General features: G+C 49.3%; 1 protein-coding gene across 1 annotated transcript in view; it reads right to left on the bottom strand.

Annotated features, from left to right (window-relative positions):
• ADAMTS16 (ADAM metallopeptidase with thrombospondin type 1 motif 16) overlaps positions 1 to 22,722 on the bottom strand; it is a 138,961-nt gene that overhangs the window by 102,668 nt on the left and 13,571 nt on the right. Inside the window, exons 4-5 of the mRNA XM_081287842.1 lie at positions 2,778 to 3,039; positions 984 to 1,183 (exon numbers count right to left, since the gene is read on the bottom strand). Of these exons, the coding sequence (XP_081143968.1) occupies positions 984 to 1,183; positions 2,778 to 3,039 (462 nt within the window). The remainder of the gene's footprint in view (positions 1 to 983; positions 1,184 to 2,777; positions 3,040 to 22,722) is intronic.

Consider the following 22,722-nt stretch of genomic DNA (forward strand, 5'->3'; position numbering starts at 1 on the left):
CCCAGCCACACAGAGAACTGGTGAGGAGGAGAGCAGAGGACGGGAGAAAGAGAGGGAACGTGGTGAGAAGGCGATGGCAGAACAGAGTGACCTCGAGAGACAACGGAACAGGAAGCAGACGTCAAGGATCAGTGCAGTGTCCCCGGTCAACAGCAGGGACAGTGTGGCCCCAAGACACGGAGGCACGAGGACAACTCCACACCAGGGGCGCAGACACCACCCTCACTCGGAGCAGGCTGGTGCTGTGGCCCTCTGTGAAGAGTGCCCAGAGCCCTGCCCTGCTGAGCACCTTCTGAACCTTCCCTCAGTCCCTGACTTCATAACCACACGACTCGACCGCCCAGTGTGATGCTAGCAATGAAAATCACAGATCTGTGCAGAGAGACACTCGGGTGCTGCTTACTGATGGTGAAGAACCAGAAATGCCTTCAAAATAGTGTCATTGAACTTTTTTTGAAAACATTCAAACATCCCAGACTTTGCCGTCTGGGATCCAGATTTCACTCCCGTGCTGTGGGGTCAGCACCCCTCTCCTTGCTCCTGAAGACTCCCTGCAGCAGCGGGTTAGAGAGGAGGACACTGTGTGAGACGATGTTCTGCCAGGTCATCCTGCTTTAGAGTTTTTGAAGTAGATTAAAAACCTCACACTTAACACCTGAACATCAGCACTCCTAGAAAAGTGGGTGTTTCTACATTCTCACTTAAAAGCACAGATTCTGCTGGCATACTGACTGCACTGAACTCCTCGACCCTCCTAGGAGTCCTGTCAGAGGAAGAGCCACTGAACCCCAAACCCTGCAGGGCAGACGGGCTTGCAGAGGGGTCTGTTCACGTCTCCTCTTTATGACACCCTCTGAAGTTCAGAGAACGCCTCTTTCAACAGGAACACACTAAAGCACGGTCGCCACCCGCTGAGCGCTTCTTCCCCAGAGACGCCCACCCAGCTGGACACCGTACAGGCCCGTGCTGGCGGCCCACCCTACCATGTTGAGGATGGTCAGCACGTAGGTGGTGATGTTCTCCTGCCCGTGGTTCTGCACCATCTTCCTGTCGACCACCACCAAGGTCTCCACGTTCAGCTCTTTATTCCGGTGGGACTTGAGGAGTGAGCGCCGGCACCGGGGGACAGACTCGTACTCATCGGGAAGGACGAAGAGGTCCTCTGTGGGGGGCTGGGGTGCATCTGTGAAGCAACACAGGGGGAGAAATAAGGCAGCGGTCCCCTCAAGCCCAGGTGAACATGGGGAGCGGGGTGGTGACATCACCAAAGCTTTCTGAGCTGTCACCCCTCGCCATCACATGGCTGTAACCCAGTGCCACCCTGGGGCTGGTCTTCGTGGGACCCCCCCAGTCTCTGCAGGGGCCCGTGGGGTTCTAGGATGGCACTGCGCAGGCAGAGGGAGTGAAGATGCCCCCTTGGAATCCCTCCTAGAAGCCCTCGGGTCTGGAGGGCGTGGCCCGGAGCCCTGGGTCTTACTTCTGCTGTGGAAATGTGGGTTTGGAACAAAAGCACCTGCAGCCCAGGGCACGGCAGCCGGAGGTCCCTGGTGCTAGATGCTGGGGCAGAAGCACCAGGTGAGGGTCTGGCAGGCCAGAGCCCCCACAGGCCCCTCAGAGTAAACCTCTCACCTTCACCAAGGTGCTTATAGTACTGTCTCCTAAACAGGAGAGTCACCTAAGCACCCGCCATTAGTCAACTCCTGAGGCTGAGAAGCAGAAGGTCCACCCTCCAACAGGCTCAGGCTCACTGTTGACTTTGAGCAAATCAGTCTACCTGAGTCTGCCGTCTCCACGCAGGGACAGAGGGACATAGAAAGCAAGACTCCGTTTCTGAACCCGAGGCGCAGAGGGAAGAGCCCTCCTCAGTGTGAACTGCCCTGAGGCAGGAGACCAGGACCACGCCAGGGAAGTCCAGAGACAGAAGACTGAGCCCACTGACCTAGTTCATTCAGGTTTGGGATTTCTAGTTCGTAGGAATGTGTCCCATGGGCTTTATTTATAGGGTCAGATGGCCGGAGTGGTGCCTATCCGGCTGGTGGGGCCAAGTGACTTTCTTCCTGTTCACCAAGGTCTGCTGAGCACCTGCCCCCGACTCCCCTCTGCGTCAGGGGGTAGGTAGAGCAGCCATCACACCAGCCACAGGGGAGGCAGGAGCGGGGGAAGCCAGGGTTTTCAGATGCCCTGGGAACCTGGGACAATCAGGGGATGCTCTAGGGACAGCTCAAGGAATGAGGGAAATTCCAGGAAGGTGCATTCCTGACTTTGTGAGAGGTTTCCACATAAACGTAAATATCAGATCACCCCTTGAGGAGCCAAGCCAGACAGAGCTGTCCCTAAAACTTTGGTGGTGAGTTGCAGATGAGTGACACCTTGTGGGTGTGCTGTGTGATGTGGTGAGGCCTGTGAATGCATGCGTAAACAAATCGCCTCAGCAGGAAGCCACGGAGGCCTCAACAAACCCGAGCCTTGAGCAGAGGGGACAGGGTTCTTCTGAAGATGTCTGGTGGGTTCTGTGCTTCTGAGTGTCACTTTTCTGTCCAGGGAACAGTTTGTTTAAAAAAAAAAAAGAGAAAAAAGTCTCCATCTCCCAGGGAGGGGTGCTCCACCCTGAAACCCTGAGTTGGCACCTAACAAACTCTAGAACCCTGCTCCAGGGTCGTGATCGCGGCTGCAGACGACATCTTGCAGGTAGGTGGGTCTTGAAGGAAATCAGCATTTTCCATTGGCTTACACAGACACCAAATCTTTACCTTCATGGGAAGAACCGCCTTACGTACATTTCTTGCGTCTTCCACAGAAGTGCTGCCTGTGCCAGAGCCCGAGGTTGTCACTGAGGCCCTGCAGGCCTGGGCTGGCTGGCTCCCCGGTCCTGGTGAGCAGCAGGCCAGGGGGTGCCTGGGGGGCCTGGGGTTCCACTGCTCTCTTGTACAGCATGTGGGAGGCAGGGCCACCCTGCTCAGAGCCCTTCAGCCTCCCTGCCAGGTGTGGAGGGAGAGGTGTCAGGAAGTAGTCGGCCTCCTCGGTCCTTATCATGCCGGCCTGGAAAACCAAGAGCAGGAGGGAGAGCAGGATTAGCCACCGAGGCTGCAGCGGTGACTCCCCAAGCCTCACGTTTCAGAGGGTTCTCTCAGGAACAGGCTATTCTCTCCAGGGGAGCATTTGTTGGAAAACCTGGGCCAAGAGAGAAATGGCAGGGTCCCCCCACACAGCCAAGCCCCTTCATCCAGTATGCATCCTTCTGGAGAGATCTGCACAGAGCAGCTCTGTGACCCAGCTCCAGGCACAGACAGAGGGCTCACGACAACCAAAGCTGGCTAATTTAAACCAAAAAGGCTGAGGGAACGTGGGCACAGATTTCCATGCAATATCAGGAAGAGTCCCAGAGAGACAGATCCAAATGGAATCCTAATAATCTGAAAACTATGTTCAAATGAATTTTACAACTGGAATAACGTGATACTTTCTAGAAAGGTATAACTTAAAAATTAATCAAGAAGAAAGCATGAGAGAATTGCTTAGGGAAACTGAAAGATCTTTCTAAGCAAGATATTTAAATTTTCTCCATGAGGAAATAAAAAAAAACAAAGTGATTCCATGAAAACACTGTTCAGTATAACAGACTGAACAAGGAAACACATCCAAGAGACTATGTTTTTTCCCTTTCAGAGTGATGAGCATCTTAAAGTTTGATGATGGCTGTTGGTGAGAGTGAGGACAGACAGACAGGTGTGGGAGCAGCTCAGGAGACCATACCACAGCCGCCTGCGGACACTTTGCGGAAGACGTCTTGTCAGCCCTACCCGCATAGTGAAAAAGAAGGACCGTTCACAGGATCCTCACCACGATGAAGTGAGGTTCAGCCCAGAGCTGGAAGGACCTTCAACAATGCCAGTCACACAAGCTCGTTGCAAGAGAGCCAGGGATGCCATTTCACAAGGTAAGAAAACGCTGAACGCAGGGGGTACAGGAGCCAGGCTCCTCCACACGACAGTGACAGAAGCCATGCGGACATCCTGTCGGGAGGTTTCTGAGGCCCAGAACTCAGACTCACACAGCGAGAGCAATCAGGCAAGAGGAAGAAACAAAGGGCACCACAACTGGCTGATCAACGCGCTCAGCAAACTTGCAGGAAACAGAATCGACAGGCATAGATCAGTAGTGTTCCTCTCCACCAACGGGAGATTTCCTGAAAATCCAAGAGAGCCGTCCCACCTACCATAGTTCCCAACACACCCAGGAATGAATTCCACCAGTGAGGTGACAGACATCGACAATGAAGATGGAAAACACTGATGGAAGTAACTGAGGAGGACAGAAAAGAGGAAATACATCCCAGGTCCATGGGTGGAAGAGTCAGGCTTGTTCAGAGGTCATGGCCCACAGAGCCCACTGCAGGTCCAGTGAGATCCCTGCTGACCTTCCAACGGCATTCTACACAGAACTAGCAGAAGTCCAAGTGTCCGCATAGGACCACAGAAAACCCTGAACAGCCAAGCCACACACAGCAGGAAGAACAACATGGGAGGCTCCACACCACCTGCCTCTAACACACTGCAAGCCCCAGCCATCATCAGATCAGCAGAGGCGCCTAGCACACACTGATGGGGCCCCTGATGGACAGCCCAGAGGTACACCCGAGCAGCTGCAGCCTTGATCCTCAGCAGAGGTCCCAGGAACACACACCGGCCCCGAGATGTGAGAGGCTGTAGAGTGGTTATCTTCAGGGAGAGTCAAGCAGGAGGCCTAACAGGAGGGGAGTCCACTGCTCAAGGTCTAAACGTCTGCGGGTGGCCATACTCTTGAAAAGAGCCGGTGGCAAGGCTGGATGACAGGATGATGGGACTGACTCCAGATGAATTTTTTAAACTCTTAGAAACGTTATTAAGTATGGCTGTCAGTTTATAATTAATTAACTGCCTCAACGGAATGTCGATCCATCATTTAGAACTTGGCAGGACTGAACTTCCACTGATTCTCGTGGTACCCCTGTTTTCCAAGGCCATTTTGATACTTTTTACTCCAGGACACTCATTAGGTTCTAGAAGGTCCTGATTTCAGGAGCTGAGTCTGATCCTCACTGTGGGGTTGGGCAGCAGGCATCCTCTGACCTCAGTGCCCACTGAGAGGGGTTCTGGGCTGTCCTGAGGGGGTCGGAGTGCTGGTGTGCTGTTGGGTCTTGGGAGAGGACAACTGAAACTCGGGAGGAAAGCAGGTGGGTGAGGGGAGACGTGACCAGAGGGAGCCCAGGCTTCTCATGCGCGGGGGACCAAGCTTGGCCACAGTGCACCTGCGGGTGCGGGCTGGCAAAGCAACCCGGGAAGCTATCGAGGAACCATCGGCCCTGTGGGTGGTGGACCTCCTGGGGCCCGGCCGCCCAGCACAGGAGAGGGAAACACTGTGTGCCCTGGACCAGGCACAGGAGGCGAGGCAGCCCCAGGCAGGGCTGCAGTGAACCGCTTGGTCACCGTTTCTGCCTCCAGAGCCAGCGACTGAGGGAGGTCAGCTGTAAGCCTGGAGCTGTGCCAAAGAGCCCAGTGTGGGGCTCAGTAACAGCTGAAGCCAGGCGACTTGCCTCTTTCTGCATTTTAAGAACCCGGGAGTGTCTAAACACTTACTGAGGGCTCCTACCTGTCTGCTACCCAGGTGGGTGGGTTTTCCACACTACTGAAGGTAACCCGTGTGAGTACTGAACTAAGAGAGAAGAAACAATGTTTTGCTCAAAAATTTTTTTTCTGACATGCCCAGGATTCCATATTTTTCAAGCCATCCCTTAGAACATCATCAGCTCTTAAGGAACCCAGGACAAATATTACTCAGCATCTCCCCTGCAAGCTGGAGTGAACTCCTGGAGAAGAGCCAAAGGAGTGGGACTCCCCAGCCTTTACCATCCGGTTCTAACATTTGTTAGCTGTGTGACTTGGGATGACTTGCTCAGCCTCTCTGTGCTATTTTGTCATCTTGGAAGTAGATAAAAGGATAGCCACTTGCCATGAGTTTGTGAGACTTAACAATATATTTAAAATACATGACCCATAGAAAACTTTCCAAAAAGGTTTACTGAATTAATGGAAGAATGAGTGTAAAATACCCTACTTTGCCCTGACGATATTCAGATATCTTCCTGGTAATTCAGGTGTCCCCGAGGATGCTTCAGACCCTCTGAAGCCCTGAGTATTTCCATACCCAGCATCGTGATCACCCCAAGCCAGCTCGGCTTCTCTTTGTACCTTCTGCTCGACTTCTCCACTCTTTCCCACTCCCTCACCTACAGCTGTTCCAGGTCCAAATCCAGTTTCTCAACTCCCCTGGCTCAGCTCCTTCCTGGGTGGCCCTGGCTGGAGGACCCAAGGCTCAGGCAAGTGACCCACTTCCACTGGCAGAGTTGAATTTCCATTAACAAAGCAGCCAAGCATTACACGGCTTGTATTAATAATTTATCTGAATTACAATATTCTATATTAATAATTGCTAGTTTGACCAGAGTGCAGTCACGTGGACATTTTAGGATTCCTTGGTAAGCAACAGAGTCACCCCACCAGCTTGCTGTGTCCTTAACATGTATTTAAAGGACAGGTGAACACAGGAGATCGTTGTCTCCTTCTTGTCAGAGCGTCCCACTGAATCGAGGCCGCTTACTTGGAAACTCATCAGAAACCTCGTGCACAGCTGCGGCGGCCCTGCCACCTGGCAGGTGTCTGCGGCTGTCTTATTAACCTCCTCGCCACTTTGCAAGGGACTCCTCGGGGCCTGTGTCCCCTGGGCCAGCTCTGTCACTTCTCACTGGGGACTCACCATCCCCTCGAACTGCCTCCATGAGGAAGGAAAGGCAGGTGTCCCATCATTGCTGAGCAGAGCTGTTTCTGAGCCTGGAGGCTGATCGGGTTTGTTATTCTTCACGGTTAAAAGTTGATTTTTTGTTAATTGTGCACCCACTGACACATGGATCTAGAGCTTATCTGTTCATGTCAGCTGAGCCAATCAATAGGCCACACAGAAAGTACCAGGAGAGTGACCACTGCTCGCAGAGCCGGCCTCTCCTACAGTGCGGGAGGCCCCCACCGACAGTAAACGTCATCCCAGGTGACACCGTGAGCCCTTGCCCAGGAAGCCAGCTACACTGGCTTGAGAATACAGCTCAGTGGCTGCTAGTCACACCTCCCCAGGAGCCTGTCATCTGTCACTGATTCCTCCCAGGCTCCTGCCCCCCTGCCCCACCAGAGGCCTACAATCTACCAACCATGGGGCCACCACGTCCATTCTGGGATCACCATTTCCTTGGACTCAGAGCCTTCTCCCCCCTCGTCCTCTGGTCACGCACCTCCCAGAGCTCTGTTTGCAGGTCTTTCCCATATCTCAGTGTGGGATGACACAGTGTGGGGACGCGCTTGCTGTCATGGTGTTCTTGATGGTGGAGCAGCAGGTAGACCCAGGCCTCATGGCAAGCACAGTGGCCAACTAGCCAGAGGTGGCTTCTGAGGCTAATCATGTGGCTCGGGTCCTAACTTTGCCTTTCCTGGGCATAAGCACCACGTGTGTGTCTGCGTGTGCTGGTGTCTGGAGACCCTGCCTCTGTGTTTGCAGATGGAGGATAAATCTATGCTCTTTCACTGGGTGATGATAGGTGTAAAGACACACTTCAAAGGTAGCAAAGAGAAGACATCTTAGACTGTCCATCAAGATCACAGGATGGATTTGTATAGAATGAAAACAGCACGTGGAGCCTGGAGAAGAAAGGAGAAGAGAGGAGAGGAGAGGGGAGGAGTGGAGTGGGGAGGGGAGGGGCCTGTGCAGAGTGCGCTACAGGCTGGGGAGTGCCCAAAAGGCTGAGGGTAGTGCAGAGAGTCACAAGAGTGTGGGACAGTTACCGCCAGGGATGTCCTGGCAGCTCTGGGCAGGGCCAGGAGGAAGCCAGGGGAGGAGCACACATTTCCCATTAGAGTCCATGGGTCCCCAGAGCCGTCACCTGGACCCATGAGCCACTGCTGGAATCACCCGTGTTCCTCGACACAGACTCGATCCATCCCAGCGTGCGACCCCATGGTACCCTTCCCTCTGGCTGAGCGGCTGCCTGCTCCAGGCCAGTCCTGCCCCGAGCTCATCTCATGGACACTTAGCTCACCAATCAGCTGCTGTCTCTGTGTAATTGGGCCACAGAGGGAGATCGCTCTCCTTCCACCAGCCATGGCCCTGCTCCATCTCGGAGCTCTTAAGGTCTGGAACAGTCACACCAGGCTTCTGCTGCATCCATTTATCAGTCCCCTGTGAGGCCCCTGCCTCCGCCCCGGTACTTCAAGCCACGTTATTGTTCATGATCCTGTGGCAGATGTGCACAGCTGGGATCAGCAGCTCTGCTCTTTTAGATAAGGAAATTGAAGCTGTCTGTCAGCTGGTGACTGGTAAACAAAATGCGACATAGACATAGAGTGGCCACCAGTCAGCAGTGACAGGACTGATGTGCTGAGAAACTCTACCGTGTGAATGAACTCAATGACACCATGCTGCATGAAACAGAGCAGAGGAGGCCCAACACTGCACAATGCCACGTCCAGGAAGTGTCCAGAGCTGGCACGTGGCAGGAGGTGTGCGGATGGCTGGCAGGGCTCAGGTGGGGCTGGGAGGGGGGCTGATGCCACTGGGGGCTTTCTGGGGAATTGAACATGGTCTAAAACTGGATTGTGGAGATGGTTGCACAACCACATAGATTTACTAAAAACAACAACAACAACAACAAAAACCCCACTGAACTGTGCATCTGAAGGGTGAGGTCTTGCTCATGTGATACACCTCAATCAAGTCTGGGAAACCAAACTGAGGCTCTGGGAGCGTGCCCAGGACACAGGGGACCCAGGACTGTGGGGCTCCCACGCCGGCTACTTCCTCCACCTCGTGGTGGCTCATTAGCACAAGGAGCCATTCCGGAAGTGCCCTGAGAGACAGCGAGGCTAGCAAACAGCGCGGCACAAACTCAAAGGCTGAAGGAAGGGCCACAGTCCTCCCCAAAGGGCAGAGGCAAACCATGAAGTGGGATCGCAGCGAGTCCTGGGTGTGGTAGGTGTGCACATCCCTCCTCTGTGACTTGGGATACTATAGAATGCAGAAGAAGAATCCATCCAGTTTCCTTCCAGCAGCTTCTCTCCAGGGGCAGTGAGGTGTGACAGCAGCTGTGGTCTTCTCCATGTTGTCCCTGGACTGGGCAGCCCCAGGGGAAGAGCAGAGGCCTTCACCAGGGGTTTCCAGCTGCAAGCACACTCCAGGAACTGGCCAGACCTTCACTGAAGGGGGGCTGACACGCTGAGGTTGGAATCTGTGTTGTCTGCCCCCTTCTGCTCCTCCATCCACGACTCCGCACACCGTGTCTCCAAGGGCCCTGAGAGCCCCTCCCTCCTGACACCCTGAGTCAGCAGGTCTGAGGGCCAGGGTGACAACTTGCATGCTTAGTGAGATCCGCAGAGCAGATGCCCAGACACACCTCTGTCTCAGGAAGGCCAAGGATCAGTGCCACCTGGCTCTGTGTTTACCTTGCCCCACCTGACGGTGAGTGAGTAGGGCAGATATCACCACATGGGAAAATGTGATATTTACTATATGTGCAGGGTTTTCCAGGACACAATTAGATCTGATGTGAAGTTTGTTATAACTGATGTTTCCTTATTTTCAAGCAAGTTAAGGTTAGATACCTATGTTTTCTGATGGCAAATTGTTAAGTACCAAAAGCCATTCCAACTAAGACCACCGTCTGCTACAGTTACTGGAACAGTCTGGGAAGATGGCCCAAGAAAAGCCTTTGCAGAGAGGCCTAGAGATAATTATCTGTATCAACACTGTTCTCCATAACTTCTGTCACACAGGTGAAAATCTAGGCAGTGTCTTCAAACACCTGTTACTATGGATGCCGAATTTGACCAGTCACAGATCCCAGAGTCAGACATGTGACTGTATGTTCTCATACACATCAAAATCTCACAGGGATGTTAAAACTTATGTCTGGTCCTACTCCCAGGCTGGTAAACCCAACTCGTATACTCTTTATATTAGGTGGTAATGCACATTCAAAATTGTCTGCTTAAGAAAATCTTCCTATCAATAATTTATTATGCACATGTCGTTTTTCCTTATAAATAAAACATTGGCTCATGAGAATCTGGGATACTCTATGATCTTCCAAACAGCATTATTAGGAGTGGTTTACCGCTAGAACACATGGGCAGACCCACCACATCAATGAACCAAAAGGAAAAACAATAAAACAGATATAAAAAAACAACAAACAATAAACCACAACACCTAACAGAAAGAGAGCAGGCTGGGTGGGTACCTTCCTGTGACTCCTGGTTCTTTCTCTAAGCCACGCTGATCAGTCCCCAGCACCTTGGCCGATCAGTGAGGAGAGGCTGCAGTCCCCCTGCTGAATCAAAGAGACCAGTTCCACAGGAGCTTGGCAGTGACCTCCTCCACCTAGCCCATGGCCAGAAATCCAGCCTGGCAAAGGCCCGCCAAGCCTGCACTCCCCAAAGTGGCACGGTGGCTCTTCTGAACCACTGAGTTCTTGCACTAATGCTGCCGCTCAGTTAGCCTCCTCTGCAGTTATGCAGTTCTCTCACCAACAGATACCCCCAGAGGTCTGAGCGTCTCCCACATTGCCTCTCCTGTGATTGCCAGCATTCAATAATACGTGGTGACTTTAACCCTAATGCTACACGAGTAAAATTCTGCAGCTATGGCTCAGTTCAACCACTGTACTTGAGAGTTCTTTGCATATTTGTAACAGATGACTTCCAACGGATTAGGGCTGAGAAAAGGAACCTGTGGTAATGAGGATGGAATTTCAAAGACATCCAACTGCCCTACACTGGCCACTCCTCTGCCCTCCGCATCTCCACCACAACCTGTGCACACTAAGCTCTGCTGAAATCTGAGGGGTGCCTGCTCTTCTCCAGGTCACCACCAGGGGCTGAACCTGTGGGTGTGGTCCCCATGTGATGGCTCAAAATCCACATGTGCACTCTGCAGAGGTGCAACTGTCTCTCAGATCTTATGGGTAAACATTATGATCAAAATAGAGCTAACACCGTAGATGAAACACAGTAGACGATCAACAGACAGGAGCTGTGGGCCAGTGAAGTTGTTCATGCTCAGTTACTCCAAAAACAGTTCAGCATAATGAAAATTCTCGGAAAGGAAAGGTTTTTGAAATCACTACATAAGAGTGTGAATGTTATGGTGTGGATGCGAGGCGTCCCCCCAGATCTCCTGTGTTCATACAGGAATGTTCAGAGGTGAATGCTAGGATTATGAGAGCTGTGACGCAGTCAGGCCATCCTAGTTTAGATGGCCTCACTGGGTGGAACCTGTAGGCAGGCTGAGTGTGGCTGGAAGAGTGGGCCGCTGGGGGGGGTGTCCTGGAGGGGCATCTTCTGAGACCCCTTCCCTGACCCTTCTCTCTGCTTCCTGGCTGCTGTTAGTTCAGCAGCTTTCCTCCACCACACCCTTCACCTCGTCCACCACGCCCTTCACCACGTCCACCATGCCCTTCCACCAAGATGCTAGGCCTCGCCTCAGGCCCAGGGCAATGGAGTCAGCCAACAGTGAGTTAAACCACTGAAACTGTGAGCCCTAGATACACTTTCCTTTTCTAAGTTGTTCTGGTCCGAGTTTGGTTACATCGACAGCTTGGTTACCAACTCAGTGCAGGTGTGCTACTCACTGACGGGAGAGTCCTGGCAGGTTATACATACAGCTTCCCATAAAACAAACTAAAAACGCCCCAGTTCAGCTCATTCAGCAATTTCCAGGTGAACCCCTTGGCCCTCTGGGCAGCCAGTGGTGCTCTCATCACGGTGCCCCTCAGGGAGCCTTCCACCATTCTCCACATGCCCTGTTGGCTCATCAGTGTCAGAAGGAAAGGCTGCTGTTGGAGACTCTGCCACCATGTCTACGAGAAATGCACCGTTCCAGATAGGAGTGCTGGCTGCACTAAGGAGGCACCAGCTGTGTTCAATCTGAGATCTCTGCAGGCTTCTTTCGTGAGTTTGAGATTTAAAGAAATTTGTTTAATGACATGTTTGCTCTCTTTCTCTCTCAACTAAATAATACGTTCCTGGGAGCTGACAACACTAGAGCTTTAAAAGTCCTGGAAAACCTCCAAAATTGCCTCAAGGAACCATGGATTTCTGAGCAAGGTAAGAGAATTGCAAATGCCCCTGCTCCCCACATGCATCAAAATGATGGAAAACCCGGGTTTTGTACATCAGAGTTCTGTTGACAAAATCCATGGTTCCCAACCAACCAGACTCCAGTGGCATTCAGGGAAATTGTCCCTGGAAGGGGACATGGGAGCTGGGTGGGGAGGTCCTCACTTGTTGGGGGATCCCATGGACATGGTTTGGAATTTGGACTCTCTCCCTTTATTCTCTTTATATAAGGGTCAAAACTTCCTCAGAACAAAATATAATTAGTGCAGCAGTAAAGCATGCCATGAGCTCCCTGGGACAGTGCCTGGCGTACAGCAGGAACTTGTTTTCATGTCATCTCTCTTCCCTACTATGACGGGGGCATTTTCAGATTTGACTGTAGCTACACCTGTCATATCACAGACATGCTGTAATATGCACGCTCCTTCATGTGTTGATGGAGCAGAATGCTATGTCAGTTTACTCCATAATAAGCAAATGTGGAATTAGATGACTTTGCAGCTGCCCTGGGGCACACAGAGCATAAGAAGTACAGGTTTAGACTTTATCCTCAAACCCTGTTTTAGAGTCGTAGGAAAATGACGGGCAGATTGAAGGAGAAGGAAAGTAGCTTAATGCCCTCTGCATGGAAACTGCACAGTCCTTCCATTGGAGGTCACGGGGCAGAGGAGCCATCGCACCCAGAGAAGGTCAAGGCCTGCAGACACACTTGCTGCTTCTGTGACAGAAAAATGCAGCACTGTGTGCTCAGAGGCCACCCCTTCTGGTCAAGGGCTGTAAGTGTGGCTGCAAGAGCACCTTGGATGTGAACAGAGGAACAGTGGAAAGGATGTGTGAGTCGAAGGCGAACTCGGACATTAGGGGACTCGGGAAACCAGCTCCTTACAACAGAGAGGGTCCCCTCAACCCAGCGATGGCAGCCAAGCCTCTGCCTCTTCCAGAGTCGGCTGAACACGGAATGGAGCCTCTATTGTGCTTACCGCCTCTGTGGCCTGACTCCCATGTGCACTGTTTGACCCTAGTGTCACGGCCACCCGGTCCCATCACAGGGCTGGGAGTAGCCACTCCTTCAACAGAGGGCAGATGAAAGCTGAAATCAGAGAAAGGAGAAGCGGCTGGGGCTGACTTTGAAACCGAGATCTAAACAAGTGACTGCTTGGAACCCTCCAGATGGAATCCGTTTCACAGAGCACGAGTGGAGGTGACATCTAAACTGTGAGTAATTGCCAAAATAGAGGTTCAGCTTTGCTGTGGAATGTGATACAGTGTCAGAATGTAACTGTTTGCTTGGCCTTTGGGGATGGCTGCGGGTGCTGGACAGAATGGGTGCTCACTCTGGTAGTAGGATGAGTATCTGAGTACCTCATTATGTGTGTTAAACACCTACATACGAGGCCTAGGGCTGCCCCTCAGTCACATGACTATTATGGTAAGGGCTGTAAGATACTCTGACATGCAAATTACCCCTGTGAGCTCAGCGTTCTCACCAATGTACTTCACACTGACAGACAGAAGTGCCAAACTGCCTCCGACACTGCTCTCCCCGTACATGTGGAGGCTCCCAGCTGCCAGGGCTCCAGGCCTCTCTGCTCGGGGCGGGCGAGGGCCGGGCAAGGCTAGGTGGGCCAGTTCTCAGCCACACACACAGAGGACTCAGCCTAGGTGAGATGGGGGTTTCGTTTCTTTGCTTTTATGTTTGTCAAGTTTTCAGTCAATGTCGGCCATACTCGGAGTAGTTTACGTAAATATAAACTTGCATGTTCCGTTCACTATTTTAGAACAAAATTCCAGAGGAAACTGTAGTCCCAATGAGCCCCTGCACCTGGGGCTACAGTTATTTCAGAACTTTAGACTTGAACCTATTTCAAATAAATGGGCTTGATAAGCAATCTTTCCAGAAATCTCAAAACCAAGAGGCTCTTGTGCTTCCTCTAGCAAGGAAAACTCGGCACATGGATGACTCTTTGGGGGTGGAGTGAGTTAACAGGAAGTTCAAGGTGTCAGGGATCAGTAAGCTAAATTTTATTAGAATGCATAAACTCACAGTCTGTCTCCCAATAGACAACATGCTGAACTGCTGGAGTCCGGTAGACATGTGGACATGGGACCCAGCAGTTTTTAATGGTAAAGGTCTAATTATGCCACGCATCCCAGCAGTATTAAAAAAGGGTAGGGACAGTGTTGAGCAGTGAAGAAAAGGCTAAACGCTGTTTCTTCTTAAGGGACAGAAGACATGCACGCCTTCCTCGCGCACTTGTACATGTAAGCTAGCAACGGAACCGTGCCATGAAATACGCTAGCTTCTCTTTTGGCTTGTAGCCCCACAGCCCATCACTCTTCCCTCTATTACCTCATGTCAACCTGCAGAGGGAATCGGAGAACTCCCCAGCTTCAGTTAGATAATCTTTGCAAATAAAAACAAGGTTATGGCTCCTTTGGCTGCTGTGGTGGGAATCAAGGGCAGAATGTCAGCTCTTCTGGGTGTGTTGATCCTCACGATTTCTTGTTAAGCACAAAGTGATCTCCCAGGTGTTAGGAATAGGCAGCTTTCTTCCAAAAGCGCAGGCATGAGCGACGGCTGTGAGCACTGACTGGCCAATGCCCTCGCAGCCTAAACAGCCACGACCGTGTCATGCCTTTTAACCCCCCGACTGTCCCCAGTTCATCACTCTAATGGTTCTGGTGTAAATAAAACACCTTCCTCATCCTATTCCCTCCCATCTGCGGGACGTCTTTAAAAGTCAGTGCAATGTCAAGTCTTCGTTTCTTAACTCGGAACTTGCTTGCAGGACAAAGTGCATCTCATGTTCTGGTGAGGTTTTTCTGTATCCTATCAGTGGTGATGGGCAGAGGAGCTGAGGAGGATCAGGACAGTGCTGGATTTGAACTCGTGATGCTCCTGTTGCTGCCTCCGGAGCCGTTGGGATTACAGGTGTGCACCACCACACCCAGCTCTTTCCAGGATTCTTAATCCACAGTGGCACACTGTCCTCGTCATAAACTTGGTAATTAAAAATGCCTGACTAAGAGGCCAAGGCACACCAATCACATTATCTCTGTGCCCATGTACAAGGTATGAAAGACTAAGGAGCCAATGACTACCACTTAGACTTGTTTTTTTTTCAGATTGTGCTTGATTTAAAATATATCATGTTACCCAAAGTGCATTGGAATACGTTATTTAGAATTTGTTTAGAGACTCTCTTCACCTGCACCTGCACATTTACTCGTGTGGTTAGCACTGGAGAAGTGTTCATTTCCATGGCCTTTCCCGAGGTCCTCTGAGGGGATGGCCCTGGCCCTCTTTGATTCCCTGCTGTGAAGTGCACTCCAGGGCTCCCAACAGGCTTGGACGGTGCCATGGGTGTGCAGCTGCCCAGACTCCACTCGGGGCTGTTTCTAGGCTGGGCTTTCCACAGGTGCGACACCTCCTGTCAACACAGGCTGTCTCGAGCACAGCATGAACTAACATCTGTCCTCCTTCCACCATCCGCCCATCCCTCCATCCCTTCCCTCGTCCGTCCGGTTCCTTCCCTGGGCCATGCACCCTGCTGGTGCTGGCAGTGCTGTTAGAGGTCCCGACAGTCAGGCCGTGGCCCTCAGGACTCTCACTCTGTACAGAGGGGGAGGGGTAAACATTGGCTAGTAACTCAAGGAGGAATTACCCAGGGACAGGGTTTCTGAGGGGAACCCCAGAGTGACGTGTGACTGTACTACATGCTGCCTGGACTTGGAGTGTGGGAGGATAACTCACGGGAGGTTTTTCTGAGACCTAGAGGATAAAGTAACATTTAACTAGAGCAAAAGAGACGGCGGGATGGTGTTCCGGGCAGAGGGAATAGTACTTGGTCAGCCCCTAAGGTCGTGAAGAGCTTAGCTGTATTTCAAAATTTACAAGATGTTGGGGCCTGAGCCTGGAGTTGCCCCTACGAGGCTGAAGGTGCAAGCAAGGCCAGGGTCCCAGGGAACTGCTGGTCACACTGAAGATGCGGAGCCCGCCCACAGAGCACTGGCTGTGTTGAGTCAGGGAATGGAGAGATGGGAACTGTGCTCTCAGCCCCCAGGAGGCTCCCCCTGGAGGGGAAGAGGAGGAGGGGGACATGTGGGAGGGGGACAGGGTGGGTTATCTCTGTGTTCCTGGATCATTGTCAAGCCCCTCCCTCCCCACTCTGCTCAGGATTCTACAGGCCTGCCCTGCACCACCTCACGGGGAGGCACATCAGATAAAACTGCCTGTGCTGGACACAGTGTCAGCTGCTGCAGATTCAAACAGGGATTCACCACACTGCAGGGAGGGTTCCTACCTCCTCACCCAAGAAGATCAGACGTGAGATGCTCTCATGACAATTTAAATGATGAGGGAATGAAATGACCTTAAGGTCACAAAGGCAAATACTTCCACAGACTAAAGAAATCACCAATTTTTTTGGGGGGAGGGGGTTTCCTAGGGAATAAACCCAGGAGTGTTTATCATGGAGCTACATCTCCAGTCCTTTTTATTTTTAGACAGAGTCTCTATAAATTGCTGAGAGTCTTGCAAAGTTGTTGAGGCTGACCTTGAGCTTGCTATCCTCCTGCCTCAGCCTCTACAGTCACTGGGTTATAGGTGTGTGCCACTGTGCCCAGCAAGATATAAACAATCAACTAAACTATATTTCACTTACATGTTTCATTCCCAATTTCTAATGTCTTAGGGTAGACAGAAAATTATTTAGTGACAGAAAACTGGATTCATCAGAAATTTCTTACTGAAGAGTTCTATTAGTATGATAGTATTTTCACATTAAAGTAGTCAACTACTTGACCATCTGTACAATGCTAACAATGAATCACTATGTAAAATTTTTAACTCTGTTAGGTCATTTTTCTTTCAAAATTTCTAAGATTTTATGCATGAGTATACACGATTATATCCACTTATTGTTAATTGGCTACAGAAGAAAAAAAAAACAGGTATCCAACCTACATTCCTTTCTCTCGCAGTTTTTCAAGAGAGGTAATTTTATTTAGCTTTCTTGTAATTTTCTGAATATAGAAAAGAAAAACTAAAATCACGCTGATTTTGCTACTGATTATAATGTTTGGATTTATTCAATTTAATGCCTTTAACACACATGCTATCTTCCTCAAAAAAACACATGCTATCTTCCTCAAAAAAACACATGCTATCTTCCTCAAAAAACTATCTTCCTTAAGAAAACAAACTCTTAAGCAGTAAATTATGTGTGCTCAAAGTGAAAAAAGATGGCTCATGTTATTAGGAAGGGATCAAAGTCAGTAAGAAGATCTACCCTGAGAGATGGGGGTGGAGTTTCAAGAGAAGAGAAGGGGCAATCAGTAGCTGCTGGCTGGGCTTTGAGGCTGGGGCCCTCAGGAGTGTCGTGTAGGACGGCTGTTGTCCATCATAAAGGGGGACCACCTCCACCAAGTGTGTAAATTCACTTTGACTCAGAGCCTGGCCTCCGGCCTACAAGTAATGCCATCACAATTTCTCCTTCAGGAGTGATTCAGAGCAGCAAAGCAGAGACAGAAAACTCACACACACGCATGGACAGGAGAGCCCCTGAGTGCCCACATACTCCTGAATCCATCATGAAACGCAGCCTCCAAGCTCGCTGCAGAACAGGGACACCGCGTCTCCCCAGGAAACCCTCGGGCCCAACTTTAACCAGAGTAGGAAGCAGGTCAAGAACCCCCAGCAGAGCAGAGCGGAGAGGCCTGGACGCTGGGTCTGACAGCTCCTTCCTCATCCCACACTCGGCTAGCTGCCCCCAGGCCCGGTAGACTCTAGTCCTTCAGAGAGACTGCCTTTTCCCAGATAGTCTAGGATGCCCCTACTTTAGGGCCTCCTCTCCCCTATAGGCCACTGGCTATGCAAATGATTTGTGTAAAGCAACAGAATTCTTATTTTATCACTAAAAAACATTCATTTAACAATTTTTTTTTTTTAATGAAAGCTTTGCGGTTTGCCAGGCACAGAGTACTCTACTGATAAAGTCAGAAGCTGCAGGGCGTATAACACCCCTGCTATACTCTCGATAGTTATCTGTGGGATGCAGCTTGACTGTTATTAAGAAATCTTCCCATAGCTCTGCACTCTCCTTTTAAATGCTGCTCTGTGATGCTGACGATGAGCTGTACAAATCCAGTTTTTTCTGTGATCTGCTTCCTGTTCACCTCTGTCAACACTTCACACGACGTGAGGCCACAAAATCAGATCAAAAAAGGCAGAACTGGCTCCTGCGGTCTGTCCCACGTGTATTTCCTGGATGCCCTCTCACTTCCCATCCACCCACTCACCTCCTGTCTGTCTGCTCCAGGCTCCCCGCCAGTCCCCTGTGGACTTCCTGTACACCCTTCACTTCCTGTCTGTCTTCTGGAGCCTTCCTTTTGTCTGCCTCCTTGTTTCCTGTCTGTCCCCTATGGACTTCCTGTCTGCTTCCTGTTCCGATGCGCCTGGCTTGACCCTGGCAGTGGCAGTAGGCTGCAGCAGAACAGCCGATTCTAGGCTGCAGTTTGCCTGAAGAACCACCCACGTGCATCATGCCCCCCACAGTTCTAGCAACCGCTGCCAGGGGTGTGAGGCCCAGCTCCAGGCTTCTAAATTATGATGAGTCTCCCCCAGTTTCTCAGCCCAGGGTTGGTAGTCATTTCCAGTCGCTGTGTCCCATACTGCCTAGCGTTGTGTCTTTAGGCTTTCAGCTCTCTACTGCCTGCTTAAAACAGCATTAGTCCACTCTTTACTGATAAGTGGTGCACTTTCCGTCTCTTGACTGAAATGTGATTGATGCTATTAATGATGACACTGAAACAGGTATAACAAGAGTGAGAAAGCAAAAGGTGGGGGGGAGAGGGAGAAAGAGAGAGAGAGAGAGAGAGAGAGAGAGAGAGAGAGAGAGAGAGAGAGAGAGAGACTGTTAGTTTAGAAGTTTAGATGGGCGAACCAGGAAAGTTATGCTGAAAGTGACATTTAAGGAAAAAAAAAAGCCACGTGTATTGTTGAGCTCAGTCAGGCAAGGCAGCATTCTGCTCCGAAGGCCTTAGTTTCATGTGGCCTCTTCTAAAGAGCAGGTTTCAGGTGCCCCGTCCTTCAGGTAGTCCCACACGTGGACCGTCCCCCAGTCCATGCCCACACGGATGGATCATGTTCTGTTCCTCTTGGAGATCTCTTTGTCTCTCTCCAGAGAGGTCTTGGCCATGAAGAACTTCCTGGCTACACGGAACTGGAGGTGAGCTCCATTCCAAATGGCCCTGAGCACAAACATTTGTCTCACCACAGTAAGTCCTTGAGACAGCTGTCCTTGTGGTGGTGCAGGACGCATCTGCCTCTTGACAAAAAGACATTGACATCAGGAACGCAGACCAACAACCAGAAGGGACGTCACTCACACTGTCCTCTCCCCTCTGCTACCTGGACAGAGCTAGACCAGGGACACGTGGCTTAACTGTAAAATCTCTGGACATATTCCAACACTTAAACTCCTTCCGCTACTTTTTCCTTATAATCAAAAAGTAATATCATACTCTACATTAAGGTGAAAACATTGCTGGACAGAGAATTTGAGACTCTCATTCTAGACCTTTCTACCTGTCTTTGGAGTATTTGCCAAGGCACTCTACCCCTTTGGATATCAGTTTTATTATCTCAATAATGAAGGGAGTGAAACAAAACCCATGGATTTTACCGTTAAATTTCTCTAGTCATCTAATTTTTGTTTGCCACTAGTTGTAAACTAATAGAAAAATCTGTGGCCACTTCAGGTGTGAAAGTTACTTTGATCTACTTATAGTAATGAAATACATTCATTTCTGTCCATTTTAAACTTTTACCATTGTATTTATTCTTAAGTAATTATCAGAAATTTACGAAATTTATTCAGTACTTTCAGTTAGTACTGTCTTGAGAGTTTCCCAGTAGGCCAACTCAGAGCACAGGGCATGGGGGCGCTGGGTGTGGCACATGCCTCCGCGCCCAACACCGCCAGCTGGTCATGCCATCACTACTCTTCCCAGAGGGTGTTCTCCCAGCACTCACACTGTCTCTTCTGACCATTACCCATGCTGGTTCCTCCTTTTCTACTCCTATTTTATTTTCCTGGCATGAGAACATTTTTCAAAGTCAGTTGGAAATCTGGCAGTATTCCAGACAGCTTTCTAGGATTTATTAGGTGCTTTAGAAAAATATCTCAATGACTAGAATTTGCAGGGAATCCCTAGAGTTTGTGACTGGAAATAAAACCATATAATTCAACCCCACCCACCCCCAGCAAGTTTCCAACCAAGCAAAGGAATTCTTAAACAGAACCAAGAAGTGTAGCATCTGCAAATTTTTTAACAGTTTGGAAAACAAGAGAATAATAGGATTTTTAGAAGAAGTGATATCTACCTATGCATTAATTCCTTAGCAAATATCACACTTTATACAACAGGAACTAAATTTCATATAGATTTTATTCCAAGGACAGTTATCATGCCATGTTTATTTTTAAGCAAAATTGCTAACCTAAGTACAGGACTTGCAATAAATTGTTTAGAAAATCTATTCCTTTCATATTCAACAGAAAATATTATTAAACAAACCTCATTTAAAACTATTGAGTAATGAAGTTTGTAAAAGCAGTTTTATCAAAAATCCTAGAGATTAATCCATCTCTTAAATATGTACTTCATTAGAAAATTCAAGGTGTTTGCCATCAGTAATAGAAAGAAGTCAAATGAAATAGATCGTAAAATTGGTTCACGTTTATGTATATTCCAAAAGAGAGGTTGAGAAGACTCATGATTTCTGTTTGTAAATTAATTATACATTCATTTATTGCAAAAAATGAATTTGGGTTTGCATACAATAAGAGCTTGGTGGCACAAAGTGGCATAAACAGGTTTTTTAATTAAATGATCAGTTCATAATATGGTATCAAAAATCAGAGCTAGAAGCAGATAATTATAAATTAAAGCCACAGGTATCACCACTGGGGCCCCCGATGTACTACAAATGGAGATGCCAAGAACAAGTGGGTAGATGGCAAGGAAGATGGCACTGGGGTGGAAACCCATGAGAAAGCCACTGCACTGCGGAGCGAGCTCAGTGAAGATTCAGTGGAAATTCACATGCAGAAGCCACCAATTCCCTGTAGGGAGATGACAGCCTTGTGATCAAAGGGATCCAAGCATTGTGGTCTCGAATTATTGGCCTGGAGTCAGAACACATAGGTCCATCATCTGCTTCTTTAAGAATGAGCTTCAGAATATCCTTAAACTAAGGATAATAAAAGAGTCTTAGGTAATTATCTATAAAATGTGCTAATAATTAGCGGAGCCTGACTTTCTGAATGGCAGTGTGAAAAGTGTGGCAGCACTTTTCCCTGGTGAAACTGCTGAAAAACCAAAAACCACACACTCACACACACACACACACACACACACACACACACACACACCCTTTAAAATGTCTGAAAATTATCCCAAAGGCATAAAAAATGGAGAAACAACAATGAATATAATCTAGTAACTCCTGAAAAGAGTGCCGAAATCTGGTAGCATTTGAGCTATTGTCCACTTATATCCTCACTCTGCCTCCAGCTCAGTGTGACAAAAATTCTATCCCAGGCATATGCAGCCACAAAGACAAGGGATCCCAACCTCTTTCTTCTCTCCACCAACTCCCATTCTAGGGCTATATTTTTACATCAAGAATGACAAGTCTAGCTGGGTGCAGTGGCTCATGCCTGTAATACCAGCAACTCCAGTAAGCTGAGACAGGAGAATTATGAGTTCAAAGCCAGCATCAGCAAAAAGGAGGCATTAAGCAACTCAGTGACACTCTGTGTCTAAATAAAATACAAAATAGGGCTGAGGATATAGCACAGTGGTTGAGTGTCCCTGAGTTCAATCCTTCGTACTCCCTCCCCACCAAAAAAAGAAAGAAAGAAAGGAAGAAAGAAAGAAAGAAAGAAAGAAAGAAAGAAAGAAAGAAAGAAAGAAAGAAAGAAAGAAAGAAAGAAAGAAAAAGAATGGCAAGTTCCTGAATTCATCCTCTCGGTTCCATATTGCAGAAGCTCAGCTTCAGGCAGACATGGCCATAAGAGCTAGTTTTCCTTCTATCAAGAAGTCCCTACTCATATAGTGGAAATTCTACTCCAGGCTCAGTAGGCCAAGAAAAATGAATCCATATACACTTCACTCTAGCTTACTTGCAGGGTGGAAATTTCAGACTAGGAAGCAAATCAAAGCAGACAGTGGGCTTCCATCTCTATCCAAGTTCCACTCACAGAGGAGGAGTGTTGCAATGAGATGAACAGGCCACTCCACCAGTCCCAGATGCAATCTGGTACCTCAGAGGTTTTCCCAGTAGAGACAAGCTGTGATAACAAAGTGCTCACCTATAGGGGTTAGCTTTATTTGGAACAGAAGGTAGGGAAGTGTTGCCTAACAACATCATCAAAAATAATCACCATCTTTGTTGTGAGCAATTAAAAGGAGGAAATTCTGCCACTTTTAACAACTTGGATGAATCTGGAGGACATTGTACTAA

Source organism: Spermophilus citellus, assembly GCF_964194105.1.
Source record: "Spermophilus citellus genome assembly, chromosome: 1".
In the NCBI taxonomy this organism is placed as follows: domain Eukaryota; kingdom Metazoa; phylum Chordata; class Mammalia; order Rodentia; family Sciuridae; genus Spermophilus; species Spermophilus citellus.